Source organism: Patagioenas fasciata, chromosome 13 (assembly GCF_037038585.1).
Source record: "Patagioenas fasciata isolate bPatFas1 chromosome 13, bPatFas1.hap1, whole genome shotgun sequence".
NCBI classification, from domain to species: domain Eukaryota; kingdom Metazoa; phylum Chordata; class Aves; order Columbiformes; family Columbidae; genus Patagioenas; species Patagioenas fasciata.
In genome coordinates this window covers 16,331,793-16,358,775 of record NC_092532.1, presented here as the reverse complement: position 1 = coordinate 16,358,775, position 26,983 = coordinate 16,331,793, and the positions used below count along the sequence as shown (strand labels likewise).

Below are 26,983 nucleotides of genomic sequence, written 5' to 3'. Positions count from 1 at the left end.
GTTGTTTTCCTCTGAATAGAAACAGGGCAGGTAGCTTCTCTGTATTTATAGTCGGAGCAATCTTTTAAAAAGATTAAATGCAATTGCAGGTTAATCACTGATAAGGCTATAATGAAAGTAAAAACAAATAAGCAGGTTTGGGGATTAGATTCAGGTCTAGAAAGAAATTGCATGATAAATGGAAAGCCCTGTTAAATGGTTTTAATTCAAAAGCTTGAAATAAAATTAAACACTTTAACCTTCAAACCTGGAGACCTTAACCAGGACATGCTCCTAATTCTGGGAATAGTCTGTAAACCACTTTTTCTGCCTATATATATTTTTTCCGTTGTATAGATCTGCTTTGAGTCATGGTTGCAATTAAATCCCGCTGAAACCCTTTTACCTTCCTCTAAAATGGAGCTGATACAAGTCTGGTTTCTCTGTCCTGAGCACACAACTCCTTTTATGTGCAACAATGGTCCCACAGGAGTTAGCACCCTCAAAAAAAAGCCAGACCACTATTTGGGAAGGGGTCACACAGAGGTACACAAGCCAACGGGTGCCCACACCAGCATTTATTAACAGCAGCTTAGGCTTAGCTCAGGCTGGATGACATTTTTCCACTTCTCATTCTTTCCTCATGTATTCATTCTTATTTGGGGACAAAACTTTCCAACTTTGGTTCATATGCTAGGGTGAATGTCTTAGGGAGATCTGAGCAATATCCAGCAAGTTGGGTTTGAGTCATCGGAAGAAGTAAAACCTAGATACTTATTTCATGCATTTTCTTCTGCTTTGAGAAGTCACTTGATGCACAAGAAGAGCTGGATGGTGAACAGGTAAAGTCTAAAAACTGTTTTCTTGGGTAAATTGGAAGTAATTTGGGAGGCATGTAAATAGCTTGAGAAGATAGATCAAGTTGTGGGGATGCTATGGGGTGGCTGGGCGACATCCCCGCCCGCTCTGGGCTGTCACATCCAGGGCACAGCATGGCCTGGTGTGCCTCACACTTTTTTACAGGTGCTGGCTTTGCAAATGTGAGCTCACCGGCATGGCCACTGCCACCTTCCCAGCTGGGTGGCTGGGCTTGCTTCCACGCAGTGGCACCACTGCTGCAGTGCACTGTGAGCATCCTTCTGCATCCTGGAACCTCCTGTGGGTCTCCCCAGGGATGGTCCAAATTCGCCCCTGGGTGAGCATCACGTGGGCCGTGCCATGCTCTTCTGTCTTAGCAATAACCCGAGGAATGAAGACCAGCCAGACTAGTTACTCATTCTAGATAAGAGGCTCTTTTGTGCTGCAGAAATACCAATATCACGTGAAAATCTCCCTGCTGCCATGGTTACCAGCTGCCGTTACAGCCGCCGGCAAGACGGAGCTTGTAGCATTGACAGGGCTTCTGGGTCTCCCTTTTGCTAGGGGAAACTAGAGCCATAAAACCAGCATTATACCCCAAAAAGGAGGGGAGATGTTTGTGAGGGCTGCGTGACCGTCCCCGTGGTGAGCTGTCTACATCTGGCATTACGATGCTCAGAGCTGCTTGTGTGCAGCGTCACTGCCCTGTCACTGGGCATTAGACTCCACGTTTCATAAATTTCTCGCCAGTAACCTGAAATATTATTTTTGGAGTGAGAAAATGGTGCTGCAGCCTGGGCGGGCAGAGATCGGCTTTGCCCTGTTTCCTGTTTTTCTGGTGTTTAGGAAAGACTTGACCTCTTGGCACTCTTGCTTTTTATACCAACGCACTTCTCATTAGACTGCTTTCCTGAGCACTAATTAGGGTGGTTTTCCTTTTGTAAATTAGCCTGATACGATCTATGTCTCTTGGCAGACACCCTCCAGAGCAGGAACCCAGGTCTTTGTGTTTGATCACTGTTTATTTTGCAAATCTCCCCAGTTATACTGTTCTTGGCTGCCTTCTAGAAATTGCTGGCAGGTGGAGGTTAATGGGAGGGAAATGGGGCTTTCCAGCTCGCCTGCCTGGAGAAACAGGAGAGTTTTTGGCACTACAGTGCCCTTAAGGCTGACTTTTGAGGCTGACAGGAGAGCTCTACTCTGACCTCCTTCCCATCCCGTCCCATCACCCTTGTGTGTGCGGTGGAAGAGCAGGTCTGCAAGGAAAGGCACTGCCTCAGCCAACGTTTTAACGGGTGATGGAAAAAAAATCCAAGTAAGGCACTTATTCTGTGCAATTAAATCACTTTTGACTATAGCAAATGCTCAGAGCAGCAGTCCCAAGTGACCCCAAACCCATCTAAATCTGCAGAGGGAGAAAGTCCACCTGTCTGCTGATGCCACCAAATAGGTTGTGTCAGCAATTTAGCTGAGACCAATGGTACTCGGGAGGTGATGGACTTTAATCGGCTCTCATTTTCTTAATGCCCTGGCAGATGGGAGTGGAGGGGACATTGCTTTCTTTGCCTCTAGTCAGGGACAGGGCAGAGCTGTCAGAGGTTTGCACAGACTGAGAAAGTCAGTGGTAAAGGCGACACTGGGTGCAGAAAGCTATCCCCTGCCTTCACTTGCGGGGAGGCTGGCAGCAAGTGGAGCATCCCTGGGGGGTCCTGCCACCCTGGCTCTGTATCCACTGCTGGGACCCTTCTGGGAGCAGGCACCATTACTGAACATCTTTACAAAAGCGTTTACTCGTCCTTAACAAGTGAAGAGGAGAACTTCTGGGGGGCTTCACTCTGAGATTTGGATGGAGCTGACCAAGCACTTTATGAAAAGGCAATGATTTTCCTGTGCCAGTGTGGCACCATGTGTGGAAAAGCATGGTGAAGCATCCCACCCCAGACTGCTGCTGCCAGCATCAGCCACGCCAGCACAGCCACCGCTTGCTCCCAGGGTGACAGGAGTCCCCACGGACCGTGCCCAGAGCTCAGCACCCTTCCCAGGCCGTGTCCAACCATGCACACCCTGTGCACGCTGGCAGGACTGTCGGTGCAGGGCTGGAGCAAGGGGAGCAGCCAGAGGAGCGGGATGCAGGCTGCGGAGAGCATCCCTGCCCGCGGCAAGGAGGGCGAGCGCCACGGCCACAGCGGGTGTTTCTGCCAACCCAGGGGCGTCGTGGGGAGACTGGTGCATGGAGGAGGATGCTTCCAAGAAATGTGCCCGGGACCAGGGTTGGCCTGGCTGGGCCCCCAGGTGAGAGCAGTGGGGTGGAGCTGGGGGCGAGCGACGTGGAGGCTGCTTCAAAAGCAAAGGCTGGGCATGAAAACTAAAAAAATGCCTCTGGATTGGAGTTGTTTTCATGAAATGTGCCTGGATGTTTGCACACAGGCTCTGTATTTCTTCTGCCACTGTTTCTGAGGGAATTAATTAAGCAGCACTTTTTGTCTGGTGGGATGAAGGCAGCTGAATAAACATTGTGAACACCAGGGAGCCTCAGTCCCACCTTGTTTGGGATGCTGAGTGTCAAGGCCATGCCTCAGTTCCACCTTGCATATAATTTCTCTCTCCATCTTATCTTTATTTTTCACCCAACACCTCTCTAGGATCCCCAAATGGACCTGAAAGCCAGGAAAGTTTGCATGAAAAAAGCAGCAAGCTGGCAGTTACTCCATGTCAGTCTGCATAAACCCTCCTGCCTGCACTGCTGAATTTTTCTTAACGTCTCCTTATTTTTCCAGCTGTAATTGATTGCTCCAGGGATCTAGTGACAGAGAGGACTTGGGGTCATCCTTTACATCCCGCACATCTCTAAGGCATGTGCATCAAGACATGGGTGTAGGTCTGCTCCTCTTTGTAAAGACAAGCTAAATCAGCTCACACTGAGCCAGGCACAGGCGGCAGAGCCAAAGCTGGTGGCTGTTTAATATTCACGGGGAGCAGACGTAAAAGTTTTCTTTTCTAAAATAGCTTTGCACAGCACCGTGCTGCTCCATTTTCCCTAAAGCTTAGCAGGAGACTGGAACTTAACATTTCCTTTGATTGTCTCCCCAACTTCCACCAGCTAAGCCAAGAAGCAGAACACACTTATTGAGTGCAAAACCTGCTTTGAGGATAGATCCTGACACTTTATTTGCAGTTTTCAGTTCTGTAGTCTGCTGCAGACAGAATGATGTCTTTGAAACACCAACACAGGAACAAGAAATTATACTTTCATGTTGAAACAGCATGAATTTTTGTGGTAGTTGTGCATCTAATTATGTATTAAGATTTAAGAGGAAAAAATAGATTTTCCTTTAGTATTTTGGCAGATAGATTCAAAGATCTCTTTGGCAACTTTTCCTATTAATTGAGCTTTGGTCCCAGTTAAGTCCACAATAATTAAATCACCACGAAATACATTTCAGTAAGTTAAAACTAGTAAGACCTCAGCCTTTTTCCTTGTTAAGTGGGAAGCTGCAATAGTACAGGGTGGGCTGGCATGCTGCAGCTCAGAGCAGATAACAGCAGGGAAGACATCACCCAGCAGTGCGTGGAGGAGGTGGGAGCATCCCCACAGTGCTGGGGAAATCTGGGGTGGGATGGAAATGGGGTCCTGGGCATGGCTGAGCCGGCACATCCTCAGGCTATGGCCAAGGGGCTCTGCTGGTGCCCACCTGGCTGCTGGCGGAGCCACCGCTGCTGCATCGCCCAGGCAAACGTAGGGACATCCATTATATATAACGGGTGTCAATAATGCATGGGAGGGTAATGTTTCCGTCCTGCTGGAGGGCTTTTGGTGACAAAGCTGCTGAACAGTGGTGGTACAGCGTCCTGTACATGCTGGTGCTGAGACATGGTGGGACAAGCAGAGCAGCTGGACCGTGCCCACTGGACATCCATGAGATATGTGAAGATCTGCAGGTGACCCAGAGTGCGCTGAGGACTCATGCTGGGCTGGTCTCACAGTGCGATTTTGCAGACAGTTCGATATTGAGCAGTCAAAACCGGTTAGCAGGAAGGCTATTTAACTCCATCAGAGAATATCCCACCTCGTTTGCATATTAATCTCTTTGTTAGATGCAGCTTTTGTGTTGCGGTTGGGATGCAACTGAGCCTGTCTCATGGATTTCCTTTAACTGGTGCATTTACTTTATCACCACAGGGGTATTTCCCTCTTCCCCGGAGAGGCTCTTATTGATTTACCTGTGCTCATGCCTAAACTAGCTGGGTATTATCAGTGAGCCCTGCATTCCTCCAGCCTCGCTGGCACAGCACAGCTACTGACATCAGCTGTAAAGCTCTATTCCCTAAATTATTCTGAATTACTGCTTTTGCTTAATTTCTTCTCCAAAGTCAAGCACACTTTGGAGGGTACTAAAAATAAATGGTTTTGCTGAGAACGGGATGCATTTTTTTAAAGAAGATCGCTCCTATCATGTGTGCCTGTGCCTGCCTTTGCACACCCTGTTACCGGTGTCACCCAGCCAGGGTGAGGAGCTCGGTGACACCACGGGGGCTTGGCTTCAAGGAGAAAATGAGCAGCAGAAGTAGTAAAACTCTGAAAAAAATATCCCAATGACCCATCTACAGCTTCTGTCTTCGTAGACTGTTTTCACTAAAAATAATTGCAGAAAGCACCCAAGGTCTGGAGCAGGAGGTCCCAAGGATGCCCCATAAGCAAGGTGGTCTCCTGCCAGACCAGGAGCTCTGAGACCTCCTGCTTGGGATGCAACGATCTTTCCACTACAGTTTTAATTTTTATGTGCTGTATAAAAGGTCCTGGATGGAATCTACTTGGTATCAAGCTGCTCCCTTACTGGATCCGCTCAAGCCAGCATGGGCATCCCTCAGCCAACCAGACAGTTTTAGCCTTGGCCAGGACACCTCGTGTTTATTCTTAGCTTTGTTTCTAAGAAGTGCTTTGTGAGCAGGAGCCCGTATTGGTTAATGCCATGAAACATTAATGCCTTAGCAGGTGAGCTGCCGTCCTCCCGCGGAGCAGCTCCCAGCGGCCGGCATGGCGCAGGGGATCCCGGCTGTGCTTTGCTCAGGGGAGGCAGGAGCATGAAAGCCAAGTGATACCTGAAGCCAGCTGAAAAATATGATGAAGAGAAAAGGTAGGTAAAAGGGAGACGTGGAGGCTGCGGCTTGAGTTCGGTGACTCTGCAACACAGTCCAAGGTAGAAAATCCGGAGGGGTGGAAGAGCGTCCCATCTGATGGCTGCTACGTCAGGCACTGCACTCCCTTGGCTGTGTGCAGAGTAGAGTTTTTCTTTGAAAAAGATGTCACTTTTATAATTTCCTCTATACAAAGGAGATTTGCATGTGAGGGACACAGGCAGAGCCGAGCCATGGGGTGCAGCAGCTCCCAGCCAGACCAGCTCCTCAGTTCTGGACCGGCCCCATGCTGCCCTGGGCAGCTGCCTCCCACCCCAGCAGCCCAAACCCGGCCTAACCAGCTGTGGGGTTTGGCCAGGGGGCTGAGCCACCATCCAAAGCTGCTGCCGAGGCCGGCAGCATCCCAGTGTGTTGGATTTAGGCAGCGATCCTTGCAACACCCCTCGCCAGCTCCTGCTCTCCACCCAGCTCAACACAACCCTATCGGAGGGATCGGAGCCTCAGGGTTAAATTAGCTCAGTTGGTGAGCTTTAAAACGAGTATTAAATTTCTCAGGAGCATGCTAAGACTTAATTAAAACTCCTGTCTTTGTGTGAAATGTAGGAATGCAGGGGGTTTGTTCCTGCTTTGGTAAGCGTTTCATGTCAGCTTGGTAAACCATGCCTCAGCAATGCCGAGAAATCCCCTCACCTCCTCAAGGAGGAGCAAAATTAGAATAATGAGCTGGGTTATAATTAATTGTGCTCTGGGGACACGTTCTCACGATGTCTGGTGCTTCTGGTGAGAATTTTCTACAGAGAGCATCCCAACATACAGGAGGTTTCAGGTATGCCCCTGACTGCATTCCTGGACTAGGTTATCGGATTGCTCAAAGGGAGGGGAGGGAGAATTAAATTTTTACTGAGATTTGGGGGATTTTTTTAGCCATCTTACAGATGTAGGTTAAACATTTGCTTGGAGCATAACAAATGCCTAATGCAAAAGGCCCCGCTCAGCTATGTGTTTTGATCGCTGGAGCTTCCCTTCATCCAAGTAAAAGGCGAATTAACCTGCCTGACTTGACAGCATCGCTTTTCGGCTATGGAAAAGGCTGGGCTAAAAGCAAAGAGCTAAACCCATGCCGAGGTCACTGCCCCCCGGCAGTGTGCCCCACGGCGCACCGGTCCCATCCGCAGAGGGCAGCTGTGTTTTAGCGCTGATGGTCATCGATCTATTGATCTTCCCGCTACCTGCTGGGCGCTGGCAGGAGGGTGCCAGGGACAGCCAGCCCCACCACTCGCTGCCTTTTCTCTGCCTGCCTGCAAAGCAGCGTTTCTAAAAATACCTTCAGCGATGTCGTCAGCCGGTGCTTGCTCAGGTCATGGAGACGTGACAGCCAAGAAAAGGAAAACCAGGCTGAGATAATCCCAGCCGGCGCAGGTGAATCCCTGCAGAGATGGCAGTAGGAGCAGGGTACCCGCTGCCTGCAGCCCCCTGACCCATCCAGCAGCAAATGAGCATCCCCTGGGATTTACAGCATTCCCTTGAGCTAAATAGCATTGCGGCCAAGGGACACGGAGCCTGGCCACCAGTGTGTATTCATGCATCCAGCCCTAAATAACCCAAATTCTGGATCCCTGGGGATCCTGTCCCTGGTGTGCTGGGGCTGCTGAAAATCAGCTCCACAGTTTGGGGAGGGGGGTTTAATGCTCACAAGTGGTTGTTTGTATATGACTGTTGGCACAAACCCCTCATCTCAAATTTTGCTCCATCTTTATTCATTAAGTTATTTTTCTAAATGGGGGAATTCACACATATGTCTGGTTAATTTAGACTTATTTGATGTAATTGATACAACTTACATGCATTGCATAATTGCAATGCCGTTAAGAACCTGAAGCATTCAAAAGCGAGGAAATTACTTACCAGTTAAAGTCATTTACATAAACATTTATTTTACCCTTACAGCTCATAAATTGAGTCAGTGATGATATGGCATTACAATTGCTATCAGAAAGCAGAAAGTAACTTTATGTGTGTCAATACTATCACCAAACCAGACGAAGAAGCTGCCCAGATACTATTAATAGGATATTTATGCAAGTCAGCACAACTGCTTAGGGTGTCTACAGGCACATATACGTATATGTGTGTGTGCACAGGCACACACACATGCATATCTATCCACACTGAGGGCTCCGTGCTGTGAATGCCAATAAACCTCGGCTGAAGCAAATGGGAGGTGCTGCTTTGCAGAGGCTGAGAGGTTTTTGTTGGTTTTTCTGCCGCGCTGGCTTGGGGGGAGGCAGCCGCAGCACAGAGGGGGAGGCAGCTGCTGGGACAGGAAGGCATTTGCGTCTCAGGGATGAGGTGCTGTGCTAGGGACGGATGGCGTGCAGACATGGAGGTGACCCCTTCCCAGCCCTCTTTCCATGGGGTGGGTGGCTGGAGAAGCTTGTTGTGTCCCCCTCTGGTGACACCCCTTCACCCCCCATCCATGGGGCTGGCTCATGGCATGGGATGGGGCAGAATGTCTTGGGGCGTCTCTGAGGATGCCCAAGAGGGAGATGTCAAGATGAAAGGACAAATCCAAATTCTGTTCCTAACCTGGCCAGAGTGAGCAAAAGGCTGTGACTGAGGGTGGAGGTGAAGGGCCCCTGGCCTGGGGGGAGCACACCCCACCAGTGAGCAGAGCCTTCTCCTCCCCAGCCCTGCAGGGCTGGCACCAAACCTGCATCTCCCAAGGCATTGTCACCCCTTCATTCCCAAATCCCCCAGGACCCATGTACCCCATGGGTCAGCCCGACGTCAGGCATGCGGACGTGAACCATCAGCATGGGGCGCCTGCTGCCGCCATGGATGCCAAATGAAGTTTTGTTGTGGGAAATATCCAGTACTGCCGGTTAATTCCCATGAGCAAGTCATGAGTAACTTGTGTCACCCAAACCAACCATTAACATAATGATTGTATATGCTATATAGACAGGTAGATACAAATCACACCCTAAAAATGCGTATAAATCATATTTAAAGCAGAACCTTTTAGTGCCTTTCTGACACCGGGACCTTTGGAGAGATCTTGGGGCACATTGTGCTGTTTTCTTCACGCCTGAGGGTTACAAACAGGTTGCTTTCCAGGTGAAATCTGGGTCCCCGAGGCCCCGGTGAGCCTGGGGCGCTGGTTGGTATGGGCGGGAGAGGGGGGCACGGTGGAGGGCGAGGGCACAGTTTGTCAGCTCTCGTCCTCAGCATACGGGTCACTAGCACTGTGGTGGCCTTCTTATTGGTGCTGGTGGCCCTGTCCCCATTGTCTCCCCGGGGAAGAGCGCTGCAGGCATGCTGGGATTTGGTGTTTGGTGGAAGGGCAGGAGCTTCCTAACGAGCCATGCCGAGAGGGGTGGATGGGCGGGATGGGGGTACAACATGGGTCCCCAGAGAGCACCAGGGTGGGAAGGATCAGGGACACACCGGAGGTACCTGGGACATATCCGCAGTGCCACGGACAAACTAGGAGCCCCCCAGTGCTCTGACAAAGGAGGGTCGGGGGAGCACAGGGGGACCGGGGCACCATAGGAAGGGCCAGGGCGACGCCAGGGCTCCGGCAAGAGGGACTGGGAGTGCACCGGGACCGCACCGGGAGCTCCCGGGGCCCTTTTCCGCCCCCAGAGCCCCCTGCCCGCCGGGGCCGCCGCCGCCCGGTGCGGGGGTGGGGGACGAGCTCCGCCTCCGCCGCCCGTCGGGGGGTTTCGGGGGTTTCCATGGCAACGAGAACGGGGCGGAGCTCAGCGTTTCCGTTACCGAAGTGCCCGGGAGGGCGGGGACGGGCATGGGGACGGGCATGGGGCCGGGGCTGGCGCCGGCTGCCCCGCCGCTGCCACTGCCCCGCGCCCGGTGAGTGGTCCCGCGAGGGTGGTACCGGCACCACTGGGGGTGGGGGCAGCAGGGCTGGACCGAACTGGACTGGGTCTCTCTTTGTCTGAGGGGCGCCCGGGTCGGAGCACCCGACACGGCGGCGAGAGCACGGTTCCCCGTTAGCCTGCAGCGGGCGGCGCCGCTGGGATCGGGATCGGGACCGGCACCGAGATCGGCACCGACAGCGGCACCGGCGGGGCGCGGGGCGTGGCGGGGCGTTACCGGGCCTCTGCGCACCGGCACCGGGGGGGCGCGGGGCGGGGCTGCGCCTCCTGCGCGCCGGGTCCAGCACCAGGACCGGGACCGGATCCGCCCCGCTCACCCGGAGCCGTCCTCCCGGGGCCGCCGGCGCCACTGCGGCCGCCGGTTGGGAGAACAAGGGCCCCCGCGGCGGGGGGGGCGGCACCCGGGACTCCGCTGGCCCTTCTCCCGCTGAGGGACCCCAGGTCCCGGAGCTGCACGGCGGGGCCCGCCCGGCTCCGGGCAGCGGGCGGGGGCTGCGGGGTGCCCGGCCCGAGCAGGGCGCTGCCCCGGGCTGCGCGCGGTCCGGGACTTAATAAGTAAATAACCCCCAACTCGCAGTTAGGAGGAGCCTGGAAAGGCTTCAGGAATGAGTAAATTAATTACAGACACGGTTTATGTCACATCCGCTGGGAGCACGGAGGGAGCCCGGGGCATTCGGTGCCCCGACCCCAGAACTGAAATCGGGATTGATGCAACTTTCCACGGGATTCGGGTGTTGAGGACGGTGTTGCCATCGCACTTTGCTCCAGCACGGTCCCCTGGGCTTTTGCAGCTGGACACCGAGGTGGGCTGAGATGTCTGTCCTTGCGCTTCTCTGCAGAGGTGTCGTTGCGCTCGGGACTGCCATGCCATGATCACATCCCACAAAACCTGGGATCTGGGATCTGTGCCCCCCGTGAGAGCCACCTGGAAGACTAAGGACCTTCCCCCGGACGGTGAGTACGCACAGTGGCTCGTCCTTTTCCCTTGGGGCTCAGCCTGCTGTGCTCACGCCCTTGCTCATGCTTGGGGAAGGAGAGACTGGGAACAGGCCAGCCCGCATTTTTCACATTTCTTTCTGGATGAAGCTCAGGATTTGAGAAACAGAGACTCAGAAGCAGGCACAGAGCAGCAGGCAGCCAGGAGGGTGAGCAGAAGGGGCTGCCTCCATCTCCCTCCTGGCCCTTCAGGGCTCGAAGCTTAGGGAGAAAGATTAAAATTTAACATGTAAGAAAGAAAACGGAGCGTTACGCATGGCAGGGAAGACGTGGGGCCCTCACTTCTCCCCAGCCCCATTCCGTGGAAGGGCTCCTTATCTCTCCCCGCTCCACAGACCGTGTAGGTGAGTTTGAGTTTTTCTCTGCAGCGGCTGAGCTGTTTTGCAGGCGGGCGGGCAGCTGCTTGCCCCAACCTGCAGCCGTTTGTCAGGAACCAGCCCTTCTCATCTCCCTCACCAATGGTGCCAGATGGGTTTCAGCAAAAGGGGAGGCTGAAAGTCCCCCTGTTCGGGCTTTTTTTGCTGTGGGTTTCAGGGTTCACCATTCCTGTGTGCTGGCAGCTTATCCAAGTGCTTCTTCTTCCCTGGTATTCAGGCCAGCCCAGCCAAACACTGGTGGGCATCAAAGCCTGCGAAAACGGGGGTTTTTCAGTGCTTCCTCTGCCCAGCGGCTGCTGCTGCTCGTGCCAGGATGAGGAACTCATTGCCTTTTATCTGGGCATCTGCCAGCACTTTGGAAACACTGGATTTTCACGATGCACGCAAAATGTTATGGCTAATTACAGGCTGGGAAGAAGTCCAGAGTGAGGGACTGACTTTGTCAGGGCACATCTCCTTCCAGATGCTGCTTCTGCCTCTGGCCCAAGTGCCTCCGGATGATTTTAGGGGAAAAAACTGCTTTAGTGGGATTTTATTTGTGGTGGTTGATATTTTCCCTGCCTGCCAGAGAAGTCATTTGGCTGCCCATGGTGGTGGCAGCGCTTGTGGTGGGTGGATGGGGAGGGATCACAGCGTCCCCGAGCAGGTCCCATTGGGACTTAGCCCTTGCTAGCTGCTTTTCCTATAGCAGAGGAGAACACAGCCACAGGGAAAAGCTCATCAAGATGCTGTTTTCCTTCCATGCAGCTCAAAACTGCTTCCCTGGCTGTTTTCAGGTTTGGCTGCATGACAAATAAAGGAAATATTTGGGGGCAGTGGAGGGAGGTGACACTGGTAGGGTCCGTCTGTCCGGTTTCGGTGATGCAAGGCGGCTTTGGCAGCTTTTCTGAGAAGGATCATGGGCAGCAGAGCGGCTTGGTAAGGAGCAGGGGCAGGATGTCCCCAGTGCGGGGGTGAATCTGGTCTTGCAGAGGACAGACAGATGCTACACCCAGAATTCTCATTATTAGTTGTTGGCAACCAGTCTCCGCCCCCCGAAGGGCTAATTTTTCTAATTAACATAATTAACATTTTTAATGAAACTCATGCACCGTCTCCGCCACACCGGTGCAGTGGTGGCAGGAGGAGGAGGTGGTGGGTTTGCTGAGCGAGGCTGAAGGCTGCGTCCATCCGGGGGTCTCAGGTTGATCTGGTGACGCTTTTCGCTGTCTCAGGCCACGGGCAGGACACGCTCATCACCGGGAGCAGAGCAGGCGCTTCTCCTCACGTTCCTCTGCTGCCTTCGTTGGTTCACCGTAAGATCCTCGGTGTGAGCTGGTCAGACGCTGCCAGCCCCCACGGGCTCTGCCGGGCTCTCCAGGTGAGGAACACTGAGCCATCCGTGGCTCGGGTGGCGAGGGTGTTTTTGGGGTGGTGGGAAGGATGCCCTGCACTCTGCCGATCCCATCCAAACTGGTATTCTCTGATTCTGGGATCTCTTGGTGGGAGCTGGTGGGTCCCCCCTGTCACTACAGTCGGTTTCTGCCTCAACCCCAGCACTGCGTGCCTCGAGCAGAGCTGCTACCGGGGTGGGGAGGGGAAGTTGCAAGGCATCAAAAAATGCCAGGGAACAGCCCAGAATAATATTTTCTGTGTCACTTCTGGGTCATGGTGGCAGAAGAGCTCAAGGCAGAAGTGTGATAAGAAAATGCAGCTCTGTGAGATGGTGTTTGCCAGCGGGAAGGAGGAGGAGGAGGAAGGTTACCATGGCCAGGGACAGTGTCAGGACATCATGTACTGGTGTTGCTGGCACCAGTTCATTCTGGGCTTCAGGCAAGTTATTTAAATTCCTCTTCTTTGAAAGAAGGAAAACATCATCTTATCTCACACCAACCTTGATGAATTCCCTCTGGCAAAACCCTCCCGGAGTCTCAAATGTGGAGGCACCGCAGACACACAGCTTCTCCAGGAGGATGCTGCCACCACCTCCTTTCAAATGCTTCTCAGAAATATTTGGCATGTACCAAGTAGTCACCCCTCTGCCAGGGTGAGACACCTTTCCCTGGCATCGCTGGCCCACAGGATGATGCCCCAGGCTCCGAGATAGGACAGAAGTAAGAAAAGGCACTTTGGAGTGGGGCAGGGAGCGATTCTGTGAGCTGGGCTGATCAGCAGCTCAGATTTCCAAAAGCATCTATGCTATAACACTTTTTAGAAGGTGATTTAGGAAAAAAAAAAAAAAGGCAGGGTGTTTTTGTTGTTGGTTTGGTTTGGTTTTGTTGTTTGTTTGATTCCCCTGCAAGCCAGTGATAGATATCATAGATGCAGAAAATTGGGACTTTTTCTATATTTCTTTACCTCCTTGCAGATTTCTTCTCTGTTTTCTTCAGAGGTCAGTTTCATCTCGCGGGGCATGGCATTACCTGAGCCACAGCTCACCAGTGAGCAGCTTCCCATTCAACCCCACGTGCAAGCCAGAGTCTTTTTATTTAAGGCCATAAAGAGAAAAATAGATAATATTCAATTTAACTGCATGGCCAAGCAGAGGGAAGGAATTTTTCACAGGGAGAACTAAAAGCACTACAATAAGTTAATCGCAGCAGCTTCCTGACACCAGGAGGGTTTCCCTGTGTCCTGCTGTCCTCTGTGACCTGCTCCCCGCTCGCTCCTCCTGCCCGGCCTGGGGACATGCCAGCTGCCAGCACCGTGTCCACCACAATGTACATGGTCGCTGCATCTCAGCTCTCCCTCATGTTTCTTCTGGTGGACACAGGCCCTGCGGGACACGGCGGGCGAGCAGCGGGAGGAGAACTGGCACCCGGCCCCAACACCGGCCACGGAGGAGCCGCTGACGTCCCCCCGCGAGCGGGCAGCTGCCACACCGGTGCCAGCAGCCTCCACCATGAACCTGGAGAAGGCAGGTAAGGGGGAGCCGGGATGCGGCAGCGGGTGCTCGGGAGGAGGGATGAGCACCCGGTACCTGCCGGTGGGTGCCAGTCAGACCTCTCCTCTTTTGGGTGCACATAGGCTGTGTTCACTGGGTGGGGATCAGGTCTCGGTAGCCAGCTGTCAGGTGATGCCAGGCAACTGATAAATTATTTAATTGGGTGAACAGAGCAGGTGAGTGCCAGCAAACCCACCACTCTCTCCTCCCTCTTAAGGAAAATGTAACATTTGTGGAAATGCTTGCAGTGTGCATGGCTGCGGCAGAGCAGCTGAATCCCCCTGGTTTCCCCTCTTTCTCCGTCAGGACCAAATATCCTGGGCTTTTTGGGACGCATCCTGGGAGCTGCATCACCACGGTCCCTGGCTGTGTTCCCAAGCAGCTCCCAGTGTGGGGCAGCTGGTGGGAAGGGGCAGGGATGCTGGAAGGATTCTGCGTGGCAATGGTAACGGGGCAGAGCTGTGGAAACACCTGCCTTTCCAAATGAATTTAAAAGGATTTTGTAAAACAGGAGGGTCAGTGTGCTGTGCCTGCCGTGCTCAGACCCCACCTCGCCACGTCTGCCTAGTAGCAGATGTAACTCAGGCCCAGCCAGCACCTCCTCTCTCAAGGATGCTCTTGCAGGAGGAAGGTTTTAGAGTAGGATGAGCACATTATCCGTGTGGGATCACTCCTGCCCAGCAGTTTGACTTGCAGACGGTGCCGTGGCTTTGAACCCAGCTCTGTCTTCAGTCCCAGCCTGGGATTAGTGTGGGTGATGTGTGCAGACATGCGGTGTTTCTGCAGGAGCCCTGGTGCCTCCTGTAATCCTGTTTTATTCCTGCACACTCCCCAGGGGGTAAGAGCTGGTGTGTCAGTTTTAGAAGTTTTGGAGTGGGTTTTGTGTGTGTTGGGTTTAAAGGGAACATCACAGTCCCCTACCTGAGCTGGGCTGAGCTTTTGGCGTGAAAAGAAAGAAAAGCTGGTGCCTCTTGACGCGCTTTCAGGGTATCCAGCCCAAGGCAGGAAGACAAAATGTGGCCATCGCTTCTGCAGACATTGCCGGATAAGTCCCATGGCACGCAGTCAACAGCAGAGCTGTGGGTTGGTCTCAGCATTTCGTTTTTTTGCCTGCTCTGCTGACTTTTAAATTCCTTTTAAAGGTAGAGAGTCTGATTCACAGACTTGTATTCAGGACTTTTCCCATAAAGCAGGCAGCATCTGCCTGCAGGCAGCGAAGCAATTCCCAGCATCACCTCCTGCCTTTAAAACCTGAGGTTTCTGGTAGCAGCGGATGAAATCCACGGCAGGCAGAAAAGGGCGCCGGGCAGCCGGGATCCTGGCCGCCGGTTCGTCCGCCACGGTGCCTCATCCCCACGCTGGGAATGAGTCAGGCCAGCTCATTTCTTCTTGGGAACAACCAACTTATTTAGGGATTCATTTGGTAGGCTCTGATGTATGGAGAGGTTGGCTTCTGTCAGCACTGGTGGCTCTATTAACAAGCAGAAGACGATGCTTAAAATAATAATAGGAAGGTTAGAAAGCCGAACGCACAAGGATTAGGCAATATGGCCATTCAGGGTACCTATATAACTTTAATTTGGTTTCCATTATATTTGTGTGTAATGATGCAGACTTTAATAACATGATCATGTACTGCTTTCGACCGGCACCTGCTCATTCAGAAAAAAGGATGTTGGGATGAATCAGAGTGCTGTTCTGAAGGCGGTTGTTATCTGAGTGAGGCAGCAGCATCTCAGTGTGTGATGGCGCTGGGTCACGGCACGGTGGTGCGGGCCGGTGCTCCATGTTACAGCCTGGGATGCTCTGCTGGCATCAGTGGATCCCTTCAGCTGCCACCCCCGACCTGGGGGCTCACCCAGCCAGATCCCCGTCTGTAGCCTGGCCGGCCACAGTTGGCACCGTGATGCTCAGCATGGACCTCCCCGCACACCACTGCTCTTTGCGGGGCTTCTGCAAGTCCCACAGCCTCATCTCCACCGCAGCCCCTGAGGACTTTTCCCATGGCTGCCATCCCGTTCCACAGCAAGGTGGCTGGATCCTGACCAGCTCCGTCTTTGCTCCCACTGCAGGAGGGAGGCTCTGCACTGGGAAACGTGCCAGCCTGCCGGTGGCCCGGCCCTTCCCGGTGATCCAGAAGGTGATGGCCTCCATGGCGCATCTGCAGGAGGAGAAGCTGCGGCTGCAGGAGGAGCTGCTGGGGCTGCAGGAGAAGCTCGCTGCCCGGGAGAACAACGAGCTCTCCCGCTCTCTCCAGCTGCAAGGCCAGGTACGAGACGACAGGGGAACACTAGGGGGTCAAGCAGGGTCTCCAGCTTCAGGCTGCGGCGTGGCTGGAGCACCACGGCTTGTAGTTATCAAGGAGCATGCTTGGAAGGAGTGTAGCACTTCCGTCATGGAGCACCTTCTCTGCTTGGGTGCATAGATTTGAGCTGGGAGCCGGATGCTCCTGAGAACTGTGGCCATCCCACTGGCTTCAGCTGTGCCTCTGGATGCTTACAGCCCCCAGTGACACCACGATAATGCTGGCAAGGGCACATGGATGTGACGTGGCTGGGAGGGCTTTGCCATTGGGTTTGGAGCCTGGCAGCAATTGTCCATCCTCCCAGCACAGGGCTGCTGCAGCAGGATAAGCTCGTTAGACCAACCCAGCAGATTCATTTTAGTGACTTTCAAGAGTCAGGAGGTGGAAAGTGAACGTGAAGGCACACAGTTGTCCACTAAAGGGGAGACTGTTTTGGCCAACATGACCAGAAACCCCCAAAAAACATCTCCTGTGCTGGTGCAGCCACATCCTCAGTACAAGGAACCTGAGTCGTCCCAGTGAGATTGGAATTCCGGGCGCTCATAAAGGGATTTGCATGTGGCTGTTGTGGAAGCTGTTACAGTCAGGTTCTGCTTGTTCCACGGGTGTCAAAAAGGTGGAGGTAATTGTCCTGCATTTGGTTGGCATAGTCTGTGTGACACAAGCGTGAGTGCCGGCAGGATCCGGCCCTGCGCCGGTCAGTTCGGCAGTGAGCGCAGCCAACGCCGGCCAGAGCCGAGCACCGACCCAAACTTCCAAAGCTCGGGGATGGCAGGGCCACGGCTTGAGCCGGATCCGGCTGCCAAGGAGTCCCTGTCACCTCTGGAGAGCAGGATGCGGCCAGGGACGCCTGAGCAGGTAGGGGCTGGAGGTGCTCGGGCATTTTCGGGTGCCGCTGGCACAGGCAGTGGTGGGCAGGCTGTGGCATGTGTGTTGGCCGGTTGGGGTGGTGACTTCCCTGTAACGTGCCTTGACTTTGTCTTCTTGGTCCCTCCCCTCTTTTAAAAACGCTTTTATAAAGTATCTTAATCTTCCTTACTGAACATGGAAATGGGATTTTCCCATTTAAGCACGAGGCTGGTGCACTCTGTGCACACTCAGTGCGCACTCAGCCCCCTGGCCGGGGCAGGGGAGCCCCACTTCAAGGGAGTGGGGGTTCCCAACTCTGGCAGGGACCAACCACCTTGCCCAGCCCATGGCTGTAAGCACATGGAGCTTCACTGGGGAACCCCGGGCAGTGCCCCCCGAGTGCACAGAGCACACAGGAGGTGCTGCCGCCGTGCTGCCTTCTCCATGCGGGCGTGGCTTAATAGCTTATTGTCGTTAATTACAGCACCATGTCAGCACATCTGCATTTGGTATTAATCAGCACTTCCGAAATTATGGTCCACAGCAGCCTGGTTGCTTAGAGAAAGCCGGTTATTGGGATGGGGCAATAGGCTGCCGTGTCCGGGTGAGGGGTTTGGTGACGCAGTGGCTTCCTGGGTATCTGGGGGGTGACAGTGGAACTCACAGCTGGGTCTGGCTCTCTCCACGGTTAGTTTTGGAAAGATGGTGATGCTCACCCAGCAGCTATCCATTTTTGGGCATGGGGGTGAGGCACGCAGCAGGTGGGCAAACCCAATAAAAACACAACCTATGAGACCACTGGCCTTGCCAAGCACTTGCTGCCGCTATCAATTTGAATAACTGTGGTGGTTTTGGGGGACTCTCACTGGTCCCTGCACAAAAAAATTGGAGTATTTGTGAAATCCACCTGGTTTTGCAGGGAGGGCAGCCTGGTCCCTGTGGAGTGGGTAGATGCCTGGATGGGGTGGCTGGGGAGCATCCTTCATTCAGACTCAGACTCATGGACTTCTTGAAGAGTTCCTGCTCCCTCTTTCTCCCAAAATAAATTTCCTAGAAGGAAAAATATAGAAGGCGAAGCCAGGCTGAGTTGCAAGGGCAGGATGAGGTACTTCTGGCTCTTTAAACACAATTATGGATAGGTTTGTTTTTTTCCTTCTCCAGAGATGATGCTATGGTTTTTTTTAATAATGGTTTGTGCTGGTGCTCAACATGGACAAATTATACCTGTGGTCGAACAAGGTCAAAGCAAGCCTTTCATTAACGCTTGTTTTAATCAGCTCGTGTGAATCAGGTCCTCAGAGCGAGGTGGAAGATTAAGGTGTAATGAAGGTGCAAGCCAGACTGGACGTCAGTGGCTGGGTGGCACCGTGGGGTCTCCTCCGAAAGCTGCTGAGGTGCCTCCTGGTTAACCCCGCCTGTGTTGACAGGTTGAAACTCTGAAGGCGAAGCTGCTGGAGCAGGCGCAGGAGATCAGCCGGCTGCGCTCGGAGCTGGTGAGCTGGCACCGGGCTCGGGCTGAGCCTCCCTTGCCCCAAGGGACACCAGAGCTGTGGGTCTCCAAGGAGGAGGGGGGCACATGGCGGGCGTGTAGGAGGATTAAAACCTCCCCAGGGCCACAGTTCAAACCCTGTGAGCCAAAAGAGATGTGGAGGGACAAAGGTTTGGGGCATTTTCTGTGCAATGCAGCGTTATGACCAGTGACCCTGGGGTGCAGACAGCAAAGGCTCTGTGGCACTGGCACCCTGCGGTGGGGAGTGAAAGCTCCTTTGGGGGCTGGAGCTTCTCAGGGGCGGTGCCAAGAGGGCTCCCTGGGCACAGTGAGGGCTCCCTGATACAGCAGATTAGAGGGTCCCTGACACAGCAGACTGAGGGATCCCCAGTACAGCAGACTGGGGGGTCCTTGGGCACAGTGGGGCCTCTCTGACATGGTAGGCTGAGGGGCTCCCCGGGGTGCAGCAGGCGGGGGTCCCTGGGTGCAGCAGGCTGCCATCCCCTGCTGTCAGCAGGGTGGCACAGACGTGGAGAAGCACCGGGACCTGCTGGCAGCCGAGAACGAGCGCTTGCGGCAGGAGATGAAGGCGTGCGAGGGGGAGCTGCGGGAGCTGCGGCAGCAGCAGCAGGCACCCTGCCGGGACTGCGTCCACCTCCAGGTGAGTTGCCAGTGGTGGCAGCGGTAGCAGCAGGGTGACAGGTACCCATGGGTGACACAGTCTTTGCTGTGCTGTTTTGGGGCCAGGAGAACGCGGGGCTGCAGGAGCGGCTGTCCCAGCTGCAGCGGGAGGCGGAGGAGACACGGGCCAAGCTGGCAGAGCTGGACCTGGAGGTGCAGCAGAAGACGAACCGCTTGGCCGAGGTGGAGCTGCGGCTCAAGGACTCCCTGGCCGAGAGGGCCGAGGAGGAGGAGCGGCTCAGCCGGCGCCTGCGGGACAGCCAGGAGACCATCGCCAGCCTCAAGTCCCAGCCCCAGCAGATAAAGGTGAGCACCGCAGGGCTCTCTGTCTATCCTGGCCAGGCAAAGGGAGCTGGGCTGGGTGCCCAGTGGGGCCCAATGGGTGCCCTGCAAGTGCCACCTGTCCCTCTGCCCTGAGCACAGCGCAGCACCATGATTTTGAAAATTAGCAGCCCCCAGGCCAACACCAGCTCTATCCAAGGCCCTTCGTGGGCTGCTTCCCCTGTATTCCTCATCTCTGGGTGCTTTTCTCCCCAGTACATCATCAAGACAGTAGAGGTGGAGTCGGCCAAGGCGAAGCAAGCCCTGTGCGAGAGCCAGTCCCGAAACCAGTACCTGCAGGAGCAGGTGGGGATGCAGAGGCAGGTGTTGAAGGAGATGGAGCAGCAGCTGCAGAGCTCCCAAAAGACGGCGGCTCAGCTCCGAGCTCAGGTCTGAGCGCAACGGGTGCAAATCAGAAATCACCCTGCCTGGCTGTACCGCGGTGCTCGCCAGGTGATGTGGTGCAGTAATGGGTGGTCACCGGCTTGGCATCACACCCTTGCTCCTCTCCCAGATCATGATGTACGAGGCTGAGCTGGAGCGAGCCCACGGGCAGATGCTGGAGGAGATGCAGGCGATGGAGGAAGAGAAGAACCACGCCATCGAAGAGGCGTTTTCCCGTGCCCAGGTGGAGATGAAGGCAGTGCACGAAAACCTGGCAGGTGAGAAGGGTGTGGGGATCTTGCAGGGTCGCCTGGCTAGTGTCAGGGGGTCATGCCACCTGTCCCTCACCCCACCTCACGCCTATAGGTGTCCGGACCAACCTGCTGACGCTGCAGCCAGCACTGCGTACCCTCACCCACGACTACAACAGCCTCAAGCGTCAGGTCCGCGACTTCCCCCTGCTCCTCCAGGAGACCCTGCAGAGCGCCAGGGCTGAGGTAAGACCCTCAGGACCCCCATGCCGGCTCCCCTCCCCATGCAGGTTGGGGATGCTGGGGGTGTCACTGAACTGCTGGTCTCCTTCCCCTGCCCCAGATCGGCCAGGCCATTGAGGAGGTGCACAACACCAACCGGGAGCTGCTGCGCAAGTACAGGCGGGAGCTACAGCTCCGCAAGAAGTGTCACAACGAGCTGGTGCGGCTGAAAGGTGTGTGAGGAGGGTGGCAGGTCACGTCATGAGAGAGTATGTCCCAGAGGGGTGCAGGAAGGATGGGGGAGCATCACCCCCCTGCACCCCAGCATCTTGGGTGGCTTGGGTGCTCCACATCCCCATAAGATGGGGTGCAGTGTTCAGCCCAGCCGGTGTTTGATAGTGACCGGGGGAGTGGCAGCAGGATATGCCAGGACTGACATGATCCCTGTGTCCTCTCCTCCAAGGAAACATCCGTGTTTTTGGGCGAGTCCGCCCCATCACGAAGGAGGATGGTGAGGGACCAGAGGCGACCAATGCGGTGACCTTTGACGCCGATGATGATGCTGTCCTGCACCTCCTACACAAGGGAAAGCAGGTGTCCTTTGAGCTGGATAAGGTCTTCCCCCCACAAGCATCCCAGGAGGAGGTGGGTGCTGCTGTCCACGCTGCTGGTGTGAGGGGGACACACAGCCACCTTCTTCTGACACTCCTTGATCCCCCCCAGGTGTTTCAGGAGGTTCAAGCCCTGGTTACCTCCTGCATCGATGGCTACAACGTCTGCATCTTCGCCTATGGGCAGACGGGGGCAGGAAAAACCTACACAATGGAGGTGACTTTGCCTGGATTTGCTTCTGTCTTGTTGTTTGGCTTCCCCTCCCGTGGTGCCCAGTCTCAGCACCCTCCCTAAACCAGGCCGGGAGCCAACTCGGACCCAGCACGCACCAGTGATGGTCACTGCTGCTGCCCAAGGGTTCGTGCAGCCCTCCACAACGCTCCCTGGCTTTGCTACTGCTTAAAAAATTTTAAAAGGCAGAATAAAATTTTTTCCCCTCCCATTTCTCACCCCAATCTGTCAGGGAACAGCTGCAAACCCTGGAATCAACCAACGGGCCCTGCAGCTCCTCTTCTCCGAGGTGCGGAGCAAAGCGGCCGACTGGGACTACGCCATCAGTGTCAGCGCCGCCGAGATTTACAACGAGGCTCTCAGGTAGGGGGAGGAGGACGAAGCTTTCTGGGGGGGGCGAGCAATGCTACCGGGGAGCTGGCATCTGTGGGCATCACCCCACACTGCTCTTCTCCCCATCCCACCGGCCGTGCCTTGGCTGCACAGCTTCTTCCCAGGGCCTTGGGCACTGGATTTGGCCATGCAAGGATTTATTTTTAATTTTTGGTGTTGCATGCCACCTTCTTAAAGCATCTCCCTTGAGCTCTGTTACTTATACAGGCTCCCAACCCTGCCACTGCTCCCGCTTCCCTCATCCCTGCTGCAGACCCCTTTCCTCCCTTCACAGATGTTATATTTGGAAATTGTTAACGGGGATCTGGGAGCATGAGAAATATTTTCCTCCCCTGCCCAGCTACAGGCAGGAGGGGCCGGGAGGAGGGTGGGAGTGCATCCGTCTGAATGATGGGGACTGGGAATGGCAAGAAAGAGCAGGGATGGGAGCGTAGTCTGGGTTGGGTGGTAGCGGGCACAAGGGACAGCCGGAGAGCTGAGGTCTATAATTAGGATGTGCAGTATCCCCAGCAGTCAGGGCTGCTCTGGCAGCCTCGGCACGCTGCCCTGAGCCGCAGCGGGGATGCCGTGCTGGGGATGCCGTGCTGGGGGGGAGCTGGTGCCCGTCATCCCCTGGGGTGGCGATGGTGACGGGTACCCCTTCGCCCAGGGACTTGCTGGGGAAGGAGCCGCAGGAGAAGCTGGAGATCAAGCTGTGCCCCGATGGCAGCGGGCAGCTCTACGTGCCCGGGCTGACCGAGTTCAGGGTGCAGAGCGTGGAGGACATCAACAAGGTGGGGGGAGATGGGGGCGGGAGCAGGGGGGTATGATGAATTGGGGGAGGGTTGTCTGATGCATGACCCTGTGGATTTGGGAGTATTTCTGAAACACTGGGGAGCGACAGACCAAAATAGGTCCCTGGGTGCAATGTGACGGTCACTGTCCCATGGGGTGAGCCACAGGGGTTTAAAAATAAAAGCAAGGGGCCCGGGCGGCTCCCAGGGGATTAGCAGGATGCCGGCTGTCACTGCAGTGCCCTGCCCATCACCCTCTGCCTTCAGCCTGAGACCTGACAGCAGCCGTCACCCTGATGGACCAGGCACCTTGTGGGGAGCTGTTGCTTGGGCTATCTCCCTGGGGTTCTCCATGTCATGGAGGGGTTGTGGTGGATTTGGGCTGAGCTCGCCTCACCCCGCCACCTTGCTGTGCTCCCCACCAGGTCTTTGAGTTCGGCTACGTCAACCGGGCGACAGAGTGCACCAACCTGAACGAGCACAGCTCGCGCTCCCATGCCCTCCTCATCGTCACTGTCCGCGGCCTCGACCGCAGCACAGGGCTCCGCACCACAGGTGGGTGCCACACGGCAGGTCTGGGCCGCAGCATCCCCGAGGTGCTGGGACTGGGCACTGATGCCAGCGGGGGTTTGGCTGTGTGTCCCCCCAGGGAAGCTGAACCTCGTGGACCTGGCGGGCTCGGAGCGGGTCGGGCGCTCGGGCGCAGAGGGCAGCCGGCTCCGCGAGGCGCAGCACATCAACAAGTCCCTCTCGGCGCTGGGGGACGTCATTTACGCCCTGCGCTCCCGGCAGGGCCACGTGCCCTTCCGCAACTCCAAGCTGACCTACCTGCTGCAGGACTCACTCAGCGGTGACAGCAAGACCCTCATGATGGTGCAGGTAGGCACTGGGCATCCGCTCACCGTCAGCATCCCTGCAGCTGGTTAGCATGGTTTTTGGGGTCCCTTGCTGTGCTGGGGCAGGCGGGAGGGATGCTGAGACCAGAGGACATGGGGTTATCCTTTAGTCTGCAACAGCGGTGCCAGGGGCAGCTCTGTCCCTATCTCTGCACCCCAGATGAGGCCAAGAGATGGAAAATTCCCTTGGAGGTCCATGATCCCACGCACACCTGCACATGGCTTCCGTATCTGTGGGCAAGGTGTCTTTGCATGTTGCCATCTCCCCATCTTTCTTGCTGAGAGGATTTTATGCTCCGGCAGGTCCTCCATCCCTGCCCTATGACCCCCCCCCCCATGCCTGTACAGAGCCCCTGTCACCTGCTGCAGCTTTTCCCTGCTGTCCCTCGTGCAAGGGCAGTTGGTGACAGGGGATCCAGCTGGCTCAGACGCTGGCCTCGATACAGATGGAGGAGGCTATCCTGGGACCAGGGGGTTAATAATAGTATCTCACCGCCCAGCACCAGCATGTTTGCTGGGGTGGGGGGAGTCCTGGGGGCTGTGCAGGCAGCTGGCAGGGTGACTTTCTGCCTGACCACAGGTCTCTCCTGCTGAGAAGAACACCAGTGAGACGCTGTGCTCCCTGAAGTTTGCCGAGAGGGTTCGCTCCGTGGAGCTGGGGCCTGTCTCCCGCAAGGCTGAGCTGGTGTCCTGGCCCAGCCAGGAGCACCTTGAGGTAACCAAGGTGCCCTTCCTCTTCACCCCAGGGGATCCCCCTGTTTTGTCCCCACACATGGTCCCCAGAGCTGTTTGCTGTTGGGTGTTCCCCGGGAGCCACCTCCCCCGGAGACCATCACTTAGCAGGACAGGGGGTGCCTCCAGGCAGCCATGCGTGGCTGTTGCTGCCACCTTGACTTTTCCAAGCCCTGTTTTGCAGCAGCCTCACAATACTTCAGAGTGTATTTGGACATTGCTGCCCAGGCAGGCGTGATCTGCCTGTGAGCCCAGCCCCGTTCTTTCACTCTGGGGACTGGCCAGGGCTTGACCCCGGGGCCGTTCTCCGTCTCCCTGCAGGGTGAGTCGCTGGGGACCGCCGCATCCCCTGGCCGGGGCCACACGTCCTCCAGCCCGGGGCAGCTCTCTGGCCGCTCCGCCTCCATCCGCAGGAAGCTCCAGACCTCAGGTGGGCATTGAGGCACCGCGGGTATACAGCTGGGGTCCCTCCATCGCAGGAGTCTCCCACTGCCAGACTCAGCCCAGCCAGATGCTGGCAGGCAAAGCCTGCGTGGAGGAGCTAGCTGATTTGCAATCATCTCATTAACTGATGTCTAATTAGCTATTGGGAGCCTGATTAGTACTTCCCCAAGCGCACCCTATTGCTAAGCTGATGCCAGTGGCTCAGGGTGCTGTGGGGCAGGGAGGTGGGGAAGTGACTAGGCAGGGTAGCGGCAGTGCCCCAGGGCTGAACCTCTTTCCCCTTCGATTTCAGCCTGAATTAGGGGCAGCCGTGGCTGCCAGGTGAGTGTCTGTGGCGGGAGCCGGTGGAGGGCTCTGCTTCAGCCCCGCTTCCCAGGCAGGGGTGCCGGGCTGTGCTGCTCATGGGGATGCTTATGGGATGCTTGAAGTACCAACACCCACTGAAATGCCATGGGGTGGGGCTGCAGTGGCCATGCCCCTGCCCACTGTGACCCACATGTGTCTCCCCCCAGGGAAGCTGAGGCCGGTCCCTGTGTGACGAGTGCCAGCACCAGCCCCAAACCTGCTGCCGGACTCGGTGCTGTGGAGAGCCGGCTGCTGGCAGACACGAAAGCTTGGGTGCCCTTGGCCACCAGGACCTGCAAACAGGTGATGGCACCTCTCACCACAAGCAGCGCTGGGCCAGGGTCTCCCACCAGCCAAGCCCCCAGCTCAGGGTGGGGGACAGTGGTGCTGGGCAGGGATCTGCCCCTCAGATGCTCAGCTCTGTGACTTTTAATTTTTGCTGGAGGGATGTTTTAGGCAGAGCAGGGAGCTGCTGGGTGCTCCCTCATTGCTCCAGCTTTGTTTTTACAACAGTAGCCATATCTGGCTGGAGGGGGCTTGGAGCCAGGTGAGCTCCCTCACACATCCTCACTACCCCACAGGGCCAGCCTGGCTGCAGCTCCCCTAAGCCTACATGCAGGCAGCGGCCCCGTGGCTTTCAGAGTAGTGGTTCCTCTATTTTAAGCCAGAAAAAAATCCCAGCAGCTCCTTTCCTCATGGGTTTCTCAAGCCCTGTTGTTGCATGAAGGCACCCGGTGCCATGCATGAGCTGAGCTGCCATTCGTGGTGGTGCCGGCTGCCCCTCTTGCCTGGCACCAAGATGAATGTATCAGTCTTGAATGAAGCTATTGTAAAGTTATTTACCAGTTGTCTTGTCCAGAGGGATCACAGTGTGGTCAAGATGAAATTGTTTGAAATATTTATACCCCGTTCCCATGGTCTTAGAATGGAAAATGAACAACAACAACAAAAAAACGAAACCTCCAGCCCAATAGCCTGTTGGCTTATGTGTCAGGACAGTGGCTGCCAGGGGGGCAGGTTGGAGAAGACCACACTTTCCCCCTGAGCACTCATGTGTACGTGTCCTCCTGCTGCAAGTACCTGACTGGATGCACTGATGGCTCCTTCCCACCACAGGCTGCTCATCTCACTCTTTCACAGCATATTCTATTTAAGAGAGGAAAAAAAAAGGGAAAAAATAAATTTAGCCTTTTGTAAGAGTAGATGTTTCTATGTATTTTAATAATTAAAATAAAATCCTGTTTTGTAACAAAACTTATTTTAAGTAAACTCTTAAAGCCAGTCCTCCTGTGCTGCTACTATTTTCTTGTGGTGGGTTTGAGCCCCATTTGAAGCAGGTACTCCCTCCCTCCCTCCCCCCCCCCCATGTAGCATCGCCCACATGGCAGGAAAAGCCCATTAAATCCCTTCTCTGGCACCCCCCCTGCCCACCCACCCCCAACCCCCCCACAGCTATTGGGCCCTCTTAATTAGCAGAAGATGGAGCTGTTAAACTAGAAGTAAGCCCCAGTGCTGTGGTGTCTCACTCCCTCTTGGCCTCTTGCTGTGTGAGACACAAGAGCCATGCAGCAGGACAGGATGCTCCCCTTTGTTCCTGAAACTCAACTGTGTTTGGATGAAGTTTTAGATTTGCTGCTGGCCCCATTACACACACCTGAAACAACCTCTTACATTCCCAACTACCAGTGCCCAGCTCAAGAGCTCACAGCAAACCATACAGACAAAGCCTTGCATGCCCATGTGCCACTAAAGCGAGATCTGCATCTGGCCAGGGGAGAGGACAAGCCACAAGTGATGACATTGCTTTTTGGGCTGGGAACTCCCCAGCAGAGCGAAACCTCCCCCAGGGTTTCAGCAGGGCAGCTGCTTGAGTGCTGGCTCCCTGTCTTG

General features: G+C 55.3%; 1 protein-coding gene across 5 annotated transcripts; it reads left to right on the top strand.

Annotated features, from left to right (window-relative positions):
- The first annotated feature begins 2,418 nt into the window (after positions 1-2,418).
- On the top strand, positions 2,419-26,374 carry KIFC3 (kinesin family member C3). 5 transcript variants are annotated; one of them, XM_071814289.1, is made up of 21 exons: positions 2,419-3,129; positions 10,709-10,823; positions 12,457-12,602; positions 13,995-14,142; positions 16,238-16,434; positions 18,747-18,812; positions 19,323-19,469; positions 19,556-19,795; positions 20,027-20,200; positions 20,325-20,472; positions 20,561-20,691; positions 20,789-20,900; positions 21,131-21,312; positions 21,391-21,495; positions 21,743-21,873; positions 22,553-22,676; positions 23,102-23,231; positions 23,326-23,555; positions 24,153-24,287; positions 24,626-24,734; positions 25,261-26,374. In XM_071814289.1, exons 1-21 carry the CDS (start codon positions 2,893-2,895, stop codon positions 25,284-25,286), a joined length of 3,033 nt encoding a protein of 1,010 aa, XP_071670390.1. In that variant the 5' UTR covers positions 2,419-2,892; the 3' UTR covers positions 25,287-26,374. The 5 variants fall into 5 exon arrangements, with proteins under 5 accessions (XP_071670390.1, XP_071670391.1, XP_065704177.1 ...); XM_071814290.1 differs by having other exon boundaries at positions 2,420-3,129; positions 19,326-19,469; XM_065848105.2 differs by lacking the exon at positions 2,419-3,129 and adding an exon at positions 9,775-9,843.
- The last annotated feature ends 609 nt before the right edge of the window (positions 26,375-26,983 follow it).